This window comes from Carassius auratus, chromosome 34 (genome assembly GCF_003368295.1).
Source record: "Carassius auratus strain Wakin chromosome 34, ASM336829v1, whole genome shotgun sequence".
Classification (NCBI taxonomy): Eukaryota; Metazoa; Chordata; class Actinopteri; order Cypriniformes; family Cyprinidae; genus Carassius; species Carassius auratus.
This window is the reverse complement of record NC_039276.1, coordinates 4,531,130-4,549,696: the sequence shown is the minus strand read 5'-3', so window position 1 is coordinate 4,549,696 and position 18,567 is coordinate 4,531,130. Positions and strand designations below refer to the sequence as shown.

At 37.2% G+C, this 18,567-nt stretch overlaps 2 protein-coding genes and 1 long non-coding RNA gene across 4 annotated transcripts; 2 read left to right on the top strand and 1 right to left on the bottom strand.

Annotated features, from left to right (window-relative positions):
• The first annotated feature begins 31 nt into the window (after positions 1 to 31).
• Positions 32 to 2,337, top strand: LOC113053724 (uncharacterized). Its single transcript, XR_003277288.1, has 3 exons — positions 32 to 1,583; positions 1,718 to 1,998; positions 2,095 to 2,337. It is a non-coding gene; the product is annotated as an uncharacterized LOC113053724 (long non-coding RNA).
• Positions 2,338 to 4,631: 2,294 nt separating this feature from the next.
• On the bottom strand, positions 4,632 to 11,730 carry septin10 (septin 10). Its single transcript, XM_026217546.1, has 10 exons — positions 11,587 to 11,730; positions 10,654 to 10,768; positions 10,357 to 10,552; positions 9,470 to 9,656; positions 9,228 to 9,389; positions 9,013 to 9,109; positions 7,458 to 7,626; positions 7,158 to 7,290; positions 6,160 to 6,344; positions 4,632 to 5,070 (listed from the first exon to the last, which is right to left on the bottom strand). Exons 1-10 carry the CDS (start codon positions 11,614 to 11,616, stop codon positions 5,055 to 5,057), a joined length of 1,290 nt encoding a protein of 429 aa, XP_026073331.1. The 5' UTR covers positions 11,617 to 11,730; the 3' UTR covers positions 4,632 to 5,054.
• Positions 11,731 to 11,851: 121 nt separating this feature from the next.
• On the top strand, positions 11,852 to 18,311 carry sowahca (sosondowah ankyrin repeat domain family Ca). 2 transcript variants are annotated; one of them, XR_003277139.1, is made up of 3 exons: positions 11,852 to 13,014; positions 14,535 to 17,176; positions 17,309 to 18,311. XR_003277139.1 is itself a non-coding variant. In XM_026217545.1 (2 exons), the coding sequence occupies exons 1-2, from the start codon at positions 12,337 to 12,339 to the stop codon at positions 15,330 to 15,332; spliced, it is 1,476 nt and encodes a 491-aa protein (XP_026073330.1). In that variant the 5' UTR covers positions 11,852 to 12,336; the 3' UTR covers positions 15,333 to 18,311. The 2 variants fall into 2 exon arrangements, 1 of the variants encoding a protein (XP_026073330.1); XM_026217545.1 differs by having other exon boundaries at positions 14,535 to 18,311.
• Positions 18,312 to 18,567: the final 256 nt, after the last annotated feature.

Sequence of the window (18,567 nt, the reverse complement as noted above, 5' to 3'; positions counted from 1 at the left end):
TTTTCTTGCAATTGCGAGTTTATATCTCACAATTCTAACCTTTTTCTCATATTTCGGACTTTTTTTTCACAATTAAAAGTTTATATCTCACAATTCCGATTTTCTTTCTGAAAACTTTACTTCTGGCAATTCTGACATTTTTTTCACAACTCTTACATTTTTCCCGTAATTTGAAGTTTATAAATTGCAATTCTGACTTTTTTCTTACAATTGTAAGTTTATATAGCTCAATTCTGACTATTTTGTTCACAATTGTGAGTTCATATCCTGCAATTCTGATTTTCTCACAATTCTGATATTTTTCTTGCAATTGCGGATTTACATATTGCAATCCTGACTTTCTCAAACAATTCTGACTTTTTCCCACAATTCTGATTTTCCCACAATTCTGACATTTCACGTAATTTCAAGTTTACATCTCGCAAGTCTAACTTTTTGCTCAAAGTTGCGATATTCCCACAATTGGGATTGCAATGCAATTGCGAGGAAAAAACTCCATTTGATACTTTTTATTGAGTGGCAGAATCAGGCTTCCATAGTAAAGGCCCATTACACTGCAGGCTGAAGCACAGAAGAAGCATCTGAAGATGCTGAAGATGTCATTGAGACACATTTCTGGATCCGTTGAGGATACGGATGATTGAGTCGAGAGCACATGGATTGTTTCCACATGATACAGCATTGAAGTCAATGTTCTTGGATGCTGGTTCTCCATAAGCACAAGATGATTCATCCACCAGTGACTCCTGGCTGTGTTTCTATTTCTTTCGATGGATTCTTACAGTGTTTTTAATCTCATGGTCTGTATGTCGTGCTTTTGTATCAAATCATTATGGATTTGATCATGGTGCCATCTTTTTCTCACTTGGAGTTCAGGCACAAGTGACATTATGCTCGCCAAAAGACAAGCACACGTTGGTCTCCATGTTGGAGATGATGGACAGTCATGGGTTCCTGCTTCTGAAAAGAGGAATAATTCACCCTCAGATGATCATTCTACCATTATTTACTCACATTGTGATGCTATATTTAGACAAAGAGGAGGATTTCTGGCATATAACATCATAAATAATGGCAGAATGATCCACATGAACGTGTTTCAGCATGAGCTGATCGTACATTGACTGCACTGAATGAAGAAGCTCTATATGATGAGATATTTATATGCTATTGGTGCTAGAGTGGAGATGTTGGGGAATATTTCCTCAAGCACTTGTTCTCTGGAATTTGACATTGTTTTCATTTACACATTGTCTTATACTGATTATGATGATAATGTGGTTTGTTTCGTTTGTTTGTCAAGTACATTTTAGCAATAAATGCCTTTGATTTAAACCACGATTGATGGAGTTATTGACACACAGTAAACCCTGTTTGTCTCATGCACATTAAATGAATCCCTCAGAGCAATTATTAATCCAGTCACAGCGTAATAAGAATTGATTCCACTAATTGGATTCATTAGTGTTGGACTGATTACTAATTGGAGAAGTGCTGTTTAACACCGAGGTCGCTCTGCAGAGAAGCATCTGCGTTCCATTGAAAACAACGACTTTTAATGAAGTGGTTCCACTCATCTCATGGTGATTTCAGCTCTGTTCTTTATTAAACTAGTACCGTGTGAATACTTTTGCTCTTATTGGATCGTGACCAGTCTGTTTCTTTCTCAGCTGTTTCTATCTCTCTCTCTCCATGTTTTCCGCATGCTCCGTCCTAGAAGTGTCACATCTCTTCTCCCGAACGGAGTGTGGTCTTGTAATTGGAAATTTCAAATCCTACGCAGCAGACTGAAGTAACAAACCAATTTCCCTCCTGAACGCTGAGAAGAGTCGCTCAAGACGGCTGTCAAAGCCTGACTATCTAAATGCAAATGCAGATGATTATTCCAAGGTTATTCCATTCACTCCAGGCCACACCACACTCGAGATTCCCCCCAGGACACGGGAAGTGGCCACAATCCCGGGAAACAATTCAATGATAGTCCAACAGCGATGAAAGGTATCTCATCTGCGTCAATCTGAGTTTATGTCCTAACAAGCTGCGACAAGCAATGCGTGAAAATGTCATTTTGTTGGTCACTGCTTTGTATTTCAGAAGGCTGACCCGTCCACACTGAACACTCACTGAACCAAAGTGTATTCTACATCAAATACGGACGAGGAGAGCTGAGAAATGCTGGATTTTGACAAAACCATCACAATGATGGCTTCTGGAGAATACAAGGCGTGTGTTTTTGGGGTAAAATTTTCTATGCAGCCCGTATTTATAACACATTATGAGAGTATTCTTAAGACGTAATAGTGAATGCATAATGTATTATATAAATATAAAAAAATGCATATGTCGTATCATCTCATGAGTAATCATAAGTTTTAATGCATTAGAATATTTACTTATTAGTGGTTATACCTTTTAAGATGATTTATTTAACACAATGAATACAATGCACAGATTATATTTCCTGTTGTTATAAATAATGTATTATTAATCTCATATCTTGCCTTTGTTAACTTGTTACTATTATAAATAACAACAATAATAATAAAAACTTTTTTTTAAAACAGCCGTAAGATCAGATATCTGAATGTGTAATATTGCACATTTGATTTTTAAATGAATTTATTCTAAATCGAGATTTAATCTAAATTCACTCCTGTTGAATGGGTATATATACAAAAATATGCAGAAAAATATACATTAATAATGGACATTAACCCTTGTGTATGTACTTAGGACATTTTTGTCTTTATTTATTTAATTTAGGCTGTTTTAATGCAAAACGAATTATAATGTTTAAACTTTATTTTTACAGTTATTTATTTAGAAAATTTCTATGATTTAATTAATCGGATTTACCACCTTTGACATCAACGACAGTAGATCTCGTAACTGTTTGTCCATTTAAAGAGCTCAATTCTGTTTCTATTAACTGATTTTTAGTAAGTTTTGTTTTATTTGCTTTTAGCAGTTTTACTCCTAAATTTATTGTAGAAACGACTTTTCTGTGAAGCCGCTTTGCAAGGATTTGTATTGTAAAAAGTGCTATTAAAAAAAACATTAATTTAAATAAATTAACAATGCTTTTAGTTTGTGCATTAACCCAGCAGATTGAGATGATTTACGGTGAATGACACCTCGTGCGTAAGAGAATAACAGCTTCAAACAGGAACTAATAAACAGTTGAACTAATAAAGACAATTACTATGTTAACATGCGGCCAATAACCCGTTCAAAACCGGGATATTAGCAATAACCCGGTCGCGCACGGCCATGTAAACACCGGCAAAAACCTGGATATGCTCATATTCCGGTTTTTAAAAACCGGGATATTATACCTGGGGTACCCCTTTTCTAACCCGAATATTTGGTCTTGTAAACGCGTTTCGGCATATCCCCATCAAAATGTGTGTTCTGCGCATGTTCTATTCACAAGGAATCTTGGTCTTTTGAGTCTTTGGATACAGAAAGAAGAATCGGAAATGACCCATATTGCGTCTTACATCCAGACGCTAACCGTGCGTCGCCGTTTACATCGGGATATTAGCGACTGATTACACATTCCATGTATACAGGAGTAACTCTCTCTGCTCACGCATGTAAATGGGTTATCCCAAATGTTTCAGAAACCCGAATAGTGACCTTAACCCGACCATAACCCGAATTTTAACAGCTTGTAAACGTAGTGATAGTTTTCATAACTTGACTGATCTCGATGGTAAACTCGACAGCTTCGTCCAGACTTCTTGAAGTAACATTGCTGGAAATAACTAAAATAATATAATAGTAAATAAAATAATATAATAATAATAAAAAAAATAATAGTAAATTTCGCAATCAAGTTTATATCTCGCAATTTTTACCTTTTTTCCTCTTAATGTCACATATATATCTTGCAATTTTTACTTTTTTACCTCGTAATTTTGAGTTTATATCTCACAATTTTTTCATGTAATTTCACGTTTATATCCCGCAATTCTGACTTTTTATCCTCGTAATTTCGAGTTTATATCTTGCAATTTTTACTTTTTTTCCTCGCAATTTCACGTTTATATCTCACAATTCACTAATTTTTTTTCTCACTGTTTTTTTTCCCCAAATCTGACTTTTTCCCTCAAAATTGTGAGTTAATATCGCGCTATTCAGATTTTTAAAGCTTTTTTTTCTTGCAGTTCTGCCTTTTTTCCCCTCACTGTTATCACTATTGCGAGTTAATATCTCGCAATTCTGCCTTTTTTTTCTCTCAGCAAGACATGTTCAGTATTTATGCTGTTATTAAGACAAAGCTGCTTGTTTCAAAATGTTTAACTTAAACTTTGATTCTTTTTGTGTTTCCAAAAGTTTCACGATTTCTACACTCTTCAATAAAAGCAAAAGCTACTGAGAGTGAAAAAAGTTATGATTTCAGTTTACATATTTTCTTTGTAGCGCTGCAATTTAGAGTTATTTTAAATTTAAATAAATATCAGCTCATTCATTTGTCAAATAATTCCATTAAGTAACTGAAACAATATTGAGAAATATTCATAAAATATCTCCTTTATTATGTATGATATAACACATGAATATCACCGAGAACATTTGTTTCAGTCACAAGTTTTGTTTCAGTTCTCAGAGAACACAAGAAATACAACTTGCAGAAAAATACAAGTTTATTTGGTTAAAACATCACCCAAAATAACACTGTTTAAAAACAGATAACATACGGGTATAAAATGTGGAAAATAAATGCAAAAAGGTAAACATTTGTGGTACATTACTATAACATCTTTCCGATTAATATTTTTAGCCCTCAACCATAGAAACACAAGTCTCAAGCAGAATAATCACACACTTAACCAGTAAAAATAGTAGATTAACATGTATATTCCGTGACGAATCTTTGCATTGTGCTCATTTCTGTTTGTAGGCACTGAAGTGAAGTGAAGTGGTGTGCTGTTGTTCAGAAGTAGGACTGAGCTGATACAGTACCGTTAAAGCTGGTCCATGTCCATTAATAACACTGCTGTGTGTAAACATGCCTCTGTGATGGGTGCAGTTCTGCTGGAGCCTCGTCTTCACATGAATCCAGAGCTGAAGGAACACACACACACACATCAGGCTTTTATTATTAGGATTCAGGCTCATTTTACTGTTCAGATTTGATTCAGCGGTTTATTTTCACATCTAAATGTGCAATATTCATGCATTTACAAATATCATGTGTGATTTCTGTCAGTTGTCTATAATGAATGTCTGGAAAATTACCAGCTTCTTGTCATCTTGTTCAGTCGATACCGATCCTAATTTTTAACATTTCTTTTATCAAGAAATTGTAGGTTGTGTGTAGGTTGGTTAAAATAAAAAGGACAAAAATATTAGTTTTAAAATACATACATATTAAAACGGCAGGCTTACACAAAACTTATGAATACTGAGATTATGAGGAAAGAGAAAAAAAATCTTCATGCCAATCTGATATTAACAACAACTGAGGAAATTATTATTTTGTTTAATTAATATTATTATTTATTACTTTTAAATTGTATATTTTACTCACCAGTTTATTATTCAATAATTAATTATTTGTATTTATAATGAATAACATTTATTATTTTTTAAATATCACTTTTTTATTGATGTACATATTTTTATTTATAATAAATTACATCAAATTTTATATTATTGTTTTTAAATATTGCTTTTTTTATTGATAATACATATTATTATTTTTCTTTAAAATAAATTACATGTAATATTTAATTTTTTAAATATTTGTTTTTATTTAAATATTATATTATTTATTTATTATACATTACATTTAATATTTTTTTCACAATATAAAATTTTTGTGTTTACAATAATGATTAGAATTTTTTATTTATTTATAACAAATTACATTCTTTAATTTTTCATTTTGTTGGAAGTTGGAAGTACATTTTAACATTTAAATATCAAATTCATTGAAATCTAGAGCTGATAAATGTTTTGCCAATACCAATCCTATTTTTATCAAGAGCTCTGATAAACAAGTCAAACATTTTATTTTAATTATGAGGCAATGGCAAACTGATATTAATCACATCCGAGGGGTTCAAGTATTGTTCAGTTTCTGATGCTCTCTGGTTCTGTGTGTGTGAGCTCTTTTCTTCAGAAGTGCTCCTCTCAGGAGGCGTCACTCACTTCTTGCGGTCCTTGTCCTTCTTGTTGTTGCTGCTGGTGTTGAAGGTCTGCGCCTGCAGGAGTTCACTAGCAGCTCTGCGCTTGCTGAAGACGCTCATGTCCTCCTCCAGACTCCTGCGCTTCTCCTCCAGCTTGCTCTTCTCCTCCGCATGCATCCGCTTCAGCTGCTCGAACTTCCCCTGCAGCTGATCTCACACACACACACACACACACACACACACACACACAGTACTCATCAACTAGTTATCTGAGATCATCTACTGATGAGCCGAGCTGACTGAAGAAAGGCTATGGACTGACATCACAAATACCTGTCAAAATAAAAGTGTGACTTGACTTGAAGAAATTGTGACAGAAATAAATCGCTATTTAAACAGGACTATAATTTACTAATGTTAATACTATTTTTTTTAAAATTATTAAAACTTTTTAATTTTATATTTAAACCTTTAAATTAAACTTAAACCTTAAAAGATGTATTTCTTAAGGAATAATCACTTTTTTTATTACACTTTAATTTTAACAGTTAAAAATATAAAAAATAAAATGAAAAGGTTGTTTATTTTTTATTTGATTAAAAGCTAAATTAATGATTTCATGACTTCATGTAATTACCAGAAAAATTTAAATATGCAACACAGAATAAATAAAAATAAAATAAAAATAAAAAATAGTGCTTTCTGATGATTAAAATCGTATTACAATTCAATACTTTTTTATGTAATAAAAAATGGGATACAGAAAGTTTGTAATTTTAAATTGAAAGAAAAAAATGTTTTATAAAAAAATTAAATGATATTTGAGAAAAAAAAAATAACACCGCTAAAATGTCTTTTATGTAAAAAAAAAAAAAAAACTAAATCATTTTAATTATTTAGACATGCTTTAGGATTACTAAAATTTTATTTTATTAAAAAAAAGAGAAAAAAAAGGACTCCTGAAACATGTGAGAGTAACAGGAGTGAACCCAGAGGCGGATGATGCTGGTGGTGGAGTACCTCTCGCTCGGCGTCCTTCAGCTCAGACTCTTTCTCTTTGACTCTCTGCACAAACGTCTGTCTCATCTCTTCCTCTCGTCTCTGCAGCTCGCCCAGAAACTCCTGCCGCTTCTCCTCGTACGTCTGCTGAAGACTGTCCAAACACAACACTGATCATCAATTCAGCGAATCATCGGCTCAAACGGTCGATCTCTGGTAATGAAATCATACTCCTAGTGAACTCTTAACTGGGCCTTGTGCTCAGACTGGAGAAGTCCCTGGAGATCTGAGGAAGGTTCTAGATGGACAGGTGTCTCTCACCTGACGGGTTTGCTCTCGGGGTCGGTGTCTCTGAAGCCCATCTCCTCCAGCTTGCAGCGTCTGTAGAGCTCGTAGTGTCTGCTGTGCGTCTGCTCGCGCAGGTCCTCCATGTTCACACAGATCAGCATCTCACGCAGCTTCACGAAGTCACAGTGACTCTCGTTCTCCACTGAAACACACACACACACACACATACACACAGAGAGACACACACAGAGACACACACACACACACACACACACACACACACACAGACACACACAGAGACACACACACACACACAGACACACACACACACACACAGAGAGAGAGAGACACACACACACAGACACACAGAGACACACACACAGAGAGACATACACACACAGAGAGAGACACACACACACACACACACAGAGAGAGACACAGAGACACACACACACACACACACAGAGAGAGACACAGAGACACACACACACACACACAGACACATACACACACAGAGAGAGACACACACACACACAGACACACACACACACACACACACACACACACACACACACACACACACACACACACACACACAGAGACACACACATACTGTGAAACTAAACTGAAATAAAACTACAATTATAGACAAATATTTAAACGTAACAAAATTACTAATATGCAACACAGAATAAATACAAATAAAATTAAAATAAATAGTGCTTTCTGATGATTAAAATTTTATTAAACCAGTCTTTATGGTCTCTAAACATAAATGTATTTTATTAGTAATGCTAAAAGTAAAAAATAAATAAATAAAAGTAATAGAAAAATGTACATTCAAAACATAAAAATAACAAATTCAAAAATATGTATATATTTTTTTACTTTGAACTTGTGTAAAATAAATGAAAAAGAAAGAAATTGTTAAATAATGTTTTTGTAAAATAAATGGAAACTTATAAAGTACGAAGTTCCAACAGAACTTGGTTATGTTGTTATTTATTTTACATAAAATAAAAAATAATTATTTTTTTATTTATTTTACATACAATATACAGATATATAAAAATGTAATTGAATTATTTTTAAATAAAACAAAAGGGCTTGAATATCTCTGTTCGCAAGCAGTAAAATATGGAAATCTCTACTGTATCTTCTGATCACTGTTCCTCAGTGTTTCTGTCCTGTTCTCCAGTGCACACGTCTAAAGATTCATACATCAGGACACATTTACTGGAGAAACAAAATGGGATAAAATATAACGTTTTTTTTTAAGTGAATTTATGATTAAACAGGAACAAATATCTGCCAATGGACTCAGAAAACAGTTGGCAGATATCTGTTCATGTTTCAATCATAAACTCACCTCACGTGTTCATGTTGCACCTTGTGTCCTGATGTAAGGATGTCTTAGATTAGAAACAAGGCATTTAGTTTTAGGTAAACTGAGCTCAGTCAGTATTTGTGATCACAGTTTCTGTTTATCCTGTGCATCCATCTAAAGATATGTTTGATATATTTTCTAAGAGAGCTTTGGTTGGAGGCTCGCCCCATCTCTCATGAGGTCACTTCCTGTTCGGCTCACCCTGCACGACGCCCCAGGGATACTGCCTGGCCTTCACCATCTTCGTCCCGATGTTCACCTCCTCTGTGCTGCCCACCACGGCGAAGGGAAGATGCCCCTGGAGCACAGATTAACACCAAGATGATGATGCACGATCATTCCCATGATTCCCAGCTGATGAGCGAACCTCAGGTTTGGGAACAGATGACACACAACACACGTGTCTGAGGACTCACGTTCATGGCGGTGTTGATCTTGGCCACGCTCTCGTCGTCGATGGGGAACTGGTAGATCTGCACGCCGTTGCTCACCAGCTCGCTCATGATCTTGATCTTGAACTTGTGCAGCTCGCTCTTGGAGATGGTGTCTGCTTTAGCGATGACGGGGATGATGTTGACCTGCGGAGCACGAGCAGAAGAAGAGCTCCTCAGTCTCAGGAGGTCAGGGGTCATCACGTCTGACCCGAGCACACACTCACCTTGCTGTCCAGTTTCTTCATGGTGACCAGGTCCAGGGATTTGAGCGAGTGTCCGGACGGAGCGATGAAGTAGAGACACGCGTGGATCCTGGAGTCGTGATAGTTGTGGAGCGAGCGCTTGATCTTCAGCTCCTCCTGTAAGTACGACTCGAACTGTGTGTCGATGTAATCCACGATGTGCTGGTAACTATCACACACACAGAGAGAGAGAACGCATCAGGACCAGTGTGTTTGGAGAAATATAGCATCGCAACACTTCACACTTCACTGGAGGAAGTGTTATTCTGGATTATAGACTCTATGTGTTTGAGGTAAATCATCTTAATGCTGGATGTGTTTCAGGTTTTGTCTTCTCCAGATGTTCACTGATGGACTGGAGTGCTGTGGATTATTGTGATGTTTTTATCAGACTCTAATTCTGACGGCACCCATTCACTGCAGGGCATCCATTGATGAGACACTGATGCAGTAAAGCAATAAACCCAGTGAGGTTGAGGTTTACAGTGATTTTATAACGGCTAAATGGCATTATTAGACGTGAAGTTAGTAAAACCCCATTAGATGTTATAATGTTTCAATGTTAAACACGGTTTCTTGGGACTTACTGCTTTTATAAAACGGTTAATCCATATACATAGTAAGGTTTCACAAAAAAAAGGGCAAATAAAGTGTAAAGATATTAATAAAAACAGTATTCTTCCACCAAACAATGAAACCGGTTGCCGAGCAACACACAGACGTAAACAAACGTGTGTTACTTTGTAGCGTAATTCACAACAGCGTCAAACGTGGCTCGGCCAATCAGAATCAAGCAGCGGAACTCTCAGTGTAATAACGCTACATTCCTCCACACCTGCAGCAGTGGAACACATCAGACGTTTCTTCACCTCTCTTGTTTGTTCATCTGATCGCCGAAGCCCACGGTGTTCACCACGGTGAGCTTCAGACGAACATTACTCTCCTGGAGATCGTACGTCTGCGCTCGCAGCTTCACCTTCGGCTCAAAATGAGACGACTCGAAGTTCTCAAAGTTGGTGTTGAAGAGCGTGTCCATCAGCGTGGATTTACCGATGCCAGTTTCACCTGCAGGAACACACACAGCACACATGAGCCCTCTCCACCAATCACTGCGTCCTCCAGAACATCTCTAACATCTGTCAGCACGCCGTCATCTGTGTTCTTACCGATGCAGAGGATGTTGAAGCAGAATCCCTGACTCGTGGACTTGTTGACCAGTTGATCTGGAAGACTGTCGAACCCGACGTGACCTGACAGAGCCAGCGGACGCGCGTTCTTGTCCTGGAAGAAATCAGTGAGATTTTACATTTGAACTTCGTTTTTTCAACTTTTAAAACTTTCAAAACTTTTTATATCCAGAGCATATTCTATGTAACTATAAATATATGCAATAAAGGCAAAAAATATTTCTAACAGGTTTGACAATTTAACTGACTAGTAAACTTCTAAAAGAAATATCATCCTATAGCTAAATTATTAATCCACATTGGGGAATGTATTCAGATTAATAATTTCAGATTAATTCATTAGATGTTTGTATGAAAACAGCATTATTTTAGTATTATTTATATACTATAATCGTTATGAATACTTGAATTAGCTTTTATTTATTTTTTATACGGTCAGTTTTCATTTCAGTTACATTTTTAGTAATTTTGTAGTGATTTGTATTTTTTTGTCTATTGTTATTATTTTTTTTAATATCACTGTCTATGATTAATTTATTTTATTTTAATTTATTTGTATTAATAATTTTAGTTTTCAGTTAAATCAGATCAAATAATTCACACTGATAAATCAGAAAAACAATAATCCAAATGAACAAATCATATTTGTATTATGTAAATTAATAATTCAGATTGAGAAATGCATTCAGACTGCTAATTCGGATACACGGATTCGGAATCAGAAATCCGATTTTTTTTTTTTTTTTTTTTTTTACAGAGGAAAAAAATGAGGCGCGCACTCGTGCGTGAGTGAAATAGTTCTGAATCGGGACACTCCCAAGCGCGCTCACGCCAATTCTCCCCCGCTGTCCCTAACTCCACGCAGCCAAAAAAAAACTCAGAACCGAGAATATATATCGATCTTTCACATACCATCTGTCGAACCACATCAGAAGAAGCCATCTGCGCGCAGAAAAGAAGCGAATATTTGTGGAAAATGTGTCGGATCGCTTGAAAGTCAAAAGTTGCCGTGACCCGCCCCGTCCAATAATCTCCAGCCGACACACCACTGGGAACAGCAGCGCTTCTACCATTGCAGAGGGTTTTGTTTGAATATAAGTCGATAAAGTATATGACGACTTAAAATGTCAGATATATTTGCGAGCACTTTCTTAACATGTTACGTCAATTTCATCTGAATGAAAGCTATAAATCATACTAGGTTCATTTATTAAAACCTTTCAAGCTCAATGGAGCAACAACGCTCTCCCCGTCCCAGAAAAATGGTGCGTTCCAAGCTTGGACTCGCCCACAGGTGCAACTGGAATCCATCTTGGCTCAATGCGGAGCCGCATCCCGCGTTAACATCGGGCGCCTTGGAGCCCAAATGAACGCGCCCGTACTCCAGTTTCACACTATTGATTCCGTTCTCCAACAAGAGTTGCTAGGATGCAAAACATCATCTTTATAAGCTCTACCGACCCCTATCTGACACGTTCAGTACTCAGCCTCATCTACAGCCTAGTTTTTTTATTTAAATAAGACACGATGAGTCCTGTTTACCTGCGCACAGACTATCGATTTGACGGTGTCAACTTGTCAAAATGACGCAAGCGCAGGGGATTAGATGCTGACTTGTGCATTCGCTTATCTATTATTATTATTAATATAAAACATTATATAATGGCGACGGAATGCACGCAAGAATCCGTTCTGGACTTTCTATTGGAAAACGGGGGGCGAGTGAAAAACAAGGACTTGGTCGCGCATTTTAAAGTCTTTCTGAGCAGCGAAAACACGAAGCGAGCCGTGCTAAAAGAGAGATTTAAGCGTTATGTGGACAATATCGCCTACGTAAAGCAGGAAAACGGGGAGAAAGTGGTGTGTTTGAAGAAGAAATACAGATACCCGGAGGTACGCAGCGGGCGCGCGCAGGATGAGAAGCCCTTTAATGATGCTGAAGATGAAGACATCAACAGGGGAATCAAAGCATTGCATTTCGAAGAGAACGCCAGCGTGCATGAAGAAATTGGTGATCTGAAAGCTGTGAGAGATGCTGAAGAGGAGCTCTGTGTGTCGGACATCGCACTGATTGAGAAAGACGAAATTGTGCATGAAAACGATGTCAAACCAGATGGTCCTGAGCTCTCTGATGCCCGGTCAACAGGAGAGGCTGGGGTAGGCAGGGCTTCCGTCACGCCACAGGTCATCGTTAATCGACGGAGAACATCCAGGGGATCTCAGCGGAGTCTGCTGGGCTCTTCTGAGGATGGAGCACATGATGCACTGCCTGAGGATAGCAGCACCCCAAAATGCAGCCGCAAGAACTTCATAGAGCTCATGATGAGCAGTTCTCCACAGGTGGGACGGGTGCAAATACAGTAATGTAATGCATTTAAAAAACATAATCCATATATAATGCAAAAACACTTAATGCACATAATATACAATGGAAATAAACATATTGCACATAATAGTGCAAATGCACATTATGCTCATAATACATATAGTGTATAATTAATAAAGCAAAATCATAACGCATGTAATATATGATGCATATGCAATTAATGCATTTCATGATGATTATGCACATTATGCAATATAATCCAAATGCAAATATAATGCAAAATCACGTAATGCATATAATAAATAATGCATATGTGCATAATGCATATAATGGATAAGGCAAAATCATAATGCATGTAAAATATGATGCATATACATGCAATATATAATGAAAAATCACATACTGTATATTATAAATGTGCATAATGCAATTAATGTATCATGCAAAATCATAATGCATATAATAGTAATTATGTTTATAATGCATACAATATATAATACAAATGCACAATATGCATATAATATAGAATGCAAATCAAATGATGAATATATTATATAATGCATATGAACATAATGCATATATGTAATCCAAATGTACATAATGCATGTAATATATATTCCAAATGCATATAAATAAGGCAAAATCACATACTTCTTATATGATGCAAATATATAATTCAAGTGCACATTATGCATAATCCAAAATTGCATAATGCATATAATATCTAATGCATGTGCACATAATGCATATGATAAATGATAAAAATCATATAATGCATGTAATAATGATTGTGCTTATTATGCATATGGTATAGAATCCAAAATCACATGATGCATATAAATATATAATGCATATGCACATAATGCATATAATACGAAATCCAAATGTGCATAATAAATATAATTTATATTCAAAATGCATATAATAAATAATGCAAAATAACATAATGCATATATGATGCATGTGCACATAATGCATGTAATAATGATTATGCACATAATATATTATCCAAATGCACATTATGCCTATATTTTGCAAAATCACATAATGCGTATACTATTTAATGCATATGCACATAATGCATATAATAAATGATGCAAAATCAGATAATGCATGTAATTATGATTGTGCTTATAATGCATATGGTATAGAATCCATAATCACATAATGCATATAAATACATAATGCACATGCAGATAATGCAGATAATATAAAATCCAAATGTACATAATAAATATAATTTATATTCCAAATGCATATAATAAATAATGCAAAATCACATAATGCATATATGATGCATGTGCACGTAATGCATGTAGTATATAAGTCAATTAACATTATGCATATATATTGCAAAATCACATAATGCATGTAGCATATAATGCATATGCGCATAATATATAATCCAAATGCAAATTATGCATATATTTTTCAAAATCACATAATGCATATACTATATAATGCACATGCACATACTGCATGTAATATATAATCCAAATGTACGTAATGCATATAATATGTGATGCATATGCAGGTGAGACGCTCACTGGTGCACCGTAACTCCCAAGGGCAGATGTCAGCCAGGAACAGTGACTTCAGAATGTCATCTGTGGACGAGGATTGTGCTTTGGTAACTTTAGACCCACTGGAACACGAGTGGATGATGTGCACGGCAGATGGTGAGTGGGACAGTCTGCAGAGGCTGCTCGAGTGTGATCCCACGCTCATCTCCAAGAAGGACTTCGTCACGGGGTTCACGTGTCTGCACTGGGCGGCCAAGCAAGGCAGACACGAGCTTTTCGCAATGCTGGTGGATTTCGCCAAACGGCACAGCGTCACCGTCAATGTAAACACTCGATCCAGCGCCGGCTACACGCCTCTGCACCTGGCAGCCATGCACAATCATAAAGAGGTCATGAAGCTTCTGGTGGGAGCGTATGATGCTGATGTGGATGTGAGGGATTACAGTGGGAAGAAAGCGGCGCAGTACCTCCGCTCCAGCGTCACAGGCGACATCAGGGACATCGTAGGAGCCTGTCCGAACTCTGACACAGAGAACGCATCCGGAGCCGGGCGATGGAAGCTTCCTAAAGTCCTGCAGTCTAATCTCAACCCTCTACGGTTACTAAACCACCCTGAGGAGATGACGGCCGACGCTCAGCCCAGGCCCAAATCTCTGTACCGGAAATCCTCCATCGGACGCATCAGACTACAGAGAAACCGCTTCAAGACGCAGATCGTCCACAGCACATCATTCAGAGAGAACCAGGAAGGAGAGGAGATGCTCAAGAGCCCGGTCAAATCCAGACCCATATCCAACCTGTTCGGCTGAGCCGGAAATGTGAATGAAAGAGACATATGCAAAGACATCATTACTCTGAGATCAACTGAGCAGCTTGTTTACTGCGTGGTAAAACGAAGAAAATTGATTGAAACTGAACAATACCAGTTTCAACAATTTGAAAATTACAAATAAATGAATAAAAAAAATAGATGTAGTGAAAAAAAAAATACAAATAGGAATACATCTAACAATACTTCTACAAAGTTTATTAGTCTTAATGTTTATTTCCTAATTTACTGAAACATTTTAAAATTAAAAGTTGTATTTGTTAACATTAGTTAAAAATATTGCTCCTTGTTAGTTGATGTTAGCTGGAGAGTAATGTGTTACCGAAAAAAGCACAATCATGTCATATTTTACACATATTTATAATATTGATTTTTTTAGCTTGTGTACTTGGGTCTTTATACCTTTTATATTTTAGGATGGATGAGGACTAGCAACTGGAACAAATTTTAATGCAATCATCTCCTTTATCAATTTATGCACTACTGTTTTATTATAACGGAGCTCTTAAGTCATGTAGATGTAATGTATGTTATTTTGAGTGGATATTTTCACGGATGCACTTTTGCGTGTCATGATATCCTGCTGCTGTTGCATGTGAGTGTTCTCCTGCGCTCCTGTTTTAGTCGCTGTGCCTTTAATGATCTTCTTCCAGATGCAGGAACCAACATGTCTTGAGACTGTTATCCTATAAATGTGATTCATTGTGTTTATGTACCGTAGGTGGTGTTTAAAAAGCTGCTGTTTAAATGGTTTAAGACGGAGTCTGATTCCATGGAAAGGAACAGTTCACCCCAAACACTGCAGTGAATGGGTGCCGTCAGAACAAGAGCTGAAACATCACAATAATCCACAAGCAGCCTCTCTAGTCATCTCTTGAGAACACAAATCCATCAAGACGTTTTTAACTAAGATACGAGTCCATAATAACTTTAATCATTTTAGGGTGAACTGTTCTTTTAATAACTCATGAGCCATTACATTGGCATTGCACTTTTACCTAATCAAACTAAGCTTTATAGTACTTTAATCACTAATTACTAGCGATCCCAAATACTAATATTCCAAATGTGTTTTCAGTCATTCTCTAAAGTGCCTTTATTGATAATGAAAAGTCATTTTAGGCACTTGTATATTAATAATATTTTAAAACACCCAGAAAATCTGAATCAGAAGAGGTTTATTACCAAGTATGTTTACACACACATGTTATTTGTCTTGAAGACAGGAGCTTCCAGTGTAGAAGAGAGTACAAACATAGTGCAGACATACGGAGGAATAACACAGTAGGGATGTAATATAACATTAATATATGTGGAAAATGTGCTCAGTGTTCCTTAAATACAAACTATTGAAACCAACTGGATGTTTATGTTTCCTGAAGAGAGTGTCAGTGGTGTTTGGTGTTGTGATGCAGTTGCTAGGGTGCTCCAGCTGGTTGCTAGGTGACATCAGTGTTGCTGTGTGCAGTTGCTAAGGTGCCCCAGCTGGTTCCTAAGTGATGTCAGGGTTGCTGTGCAGTTGCTAAGGTGCCCCATCTGATTGCTAAGTGATGTTATTGTTGCTATGCAGTTGCTAGGGTGCTCCAGCTGGTTGCTAGGTGATGTTAGTGTTGCTGTGCAGTTGCTAGGGTGCTCCAGCCGGTTGCTAGGGGTTGTTAGTGCTGCTGTGCTGTTGCCTCAACCGGTTGCTAAGTGATGTTAGTGTTGCTATGCAGTTGCTAGGGTGCTCCAGCTGGTTGCTAGGTGATGTCAGTGTTGCTATGCAGTTGCTAGGGTGCCCCAGCTGGTTGCTAGGTGATGTTAGTGTTGCTGTGCAGTTGCTAGGTGATGTTAATGTTGCTATGCTGTTGCTAGGGTGCTTGAGTTGGTTCCTAGGTGACGTCAGTGTTGCTGTGCAGTTGCTAGGGTGCCCCATCTGATTGCTAAGTGATGTTATTGTTGCTATGCAGTTGCTAGGGTGCTCCAGCTGGTTGCTAGGTGATGTTAGTGTTGCTGTGCAGTTGCTAGGGTGCTCCAGCCGGTTGCTAGGGGTTGTTAGTGCTGCTGTGCTGTTGCCTCAACCAGTTGCTAAGTGATGTTAGTGTTGCTATGCAGTTGCTAGGGTGCTCCAGCTGGTTGCTAGGTGATGTCAGTGTTGCTATGCAGTTGCTAGGGTGCCCTAGCTGGTTGCTAGGTGATGTTAGTGTTGCTGTCCAGTTGCTAGGTGATGTTAATGTTGCTATGCTGTTGCTAGGGTGCTTGAGTTGGTTGCTAGGTGACGTCAGTGTTGCTGTGCAGTTTCTAGGGTGCCCCAACTGATTGCTAAGTGATGTTACTGTTGCTATGCAGTTGCTAGGGTGCCCCAGACGGTTGCTAAGTGATGTTACTGTTGCTATGCAGTTGCTAGGGTCCTCCAGCTGATTGCTAAGTGATGTTACTGTTGCTATGCAGTTGCTAGGGTGCTACATCTGATTGCTAGGTGATGTCGTACTGTCTCTGTGATGTTTTGCTCAGTCATGTAGAGTAATGATTCCTGACTTGGCAAACTGCACTAATTAACTGCTGCTCTTAAATGACAGTGTTGTTAACCAGCTGCTGTCACTCTATTATTTATCAGACGTCAACTATCTGATGCGAAGACATTCAGGAAGCACTAAACTTTCAAGGTGGGGTCCGAAATGTGTGAAAACTTTTGTTCTGTTCGTCATCCTGTAAGAATGTTGTTTCATTAAGTTTGTTGTCACACAGATTATTACTTTCCTTTCTCGTGAAATCTGATAGATGAGCTATGCAGCTAATCTTGTGTAAATCAGGTACGACTGCTTTTTCTGCCTGGAAGCTGTGAAGGCGCTGACTCCCACACCTGTCCTGACACATTCGCAGTGCTTCCTTACTGTTAGGAACCTTTCTTGTTTTTATGCAACAACATGCATTTGACTTTGCTTTATCAAAAATAAATCGTGCACTCCTGGGTAATGAACTTTTGTTTAATGTTTTTACATAAATACATCATATTAAAACTCTCAGGGATGTTGCTTTAGTGCACATCTTAAATGCTTAGTCAAACTAAAGTGAATAAAAATAAATGAAAGTCCCAAGCTATTGTGGATGACTGAAGATGATTGAAGAGTTCAAATGCGTTTATTGTTATGCATTGTTTGATTAATCAATTATTTGACCTTTATATTCAACATTTACCCCCTTTTAAAAAAACATTAAATGTAAATATGTCTTAC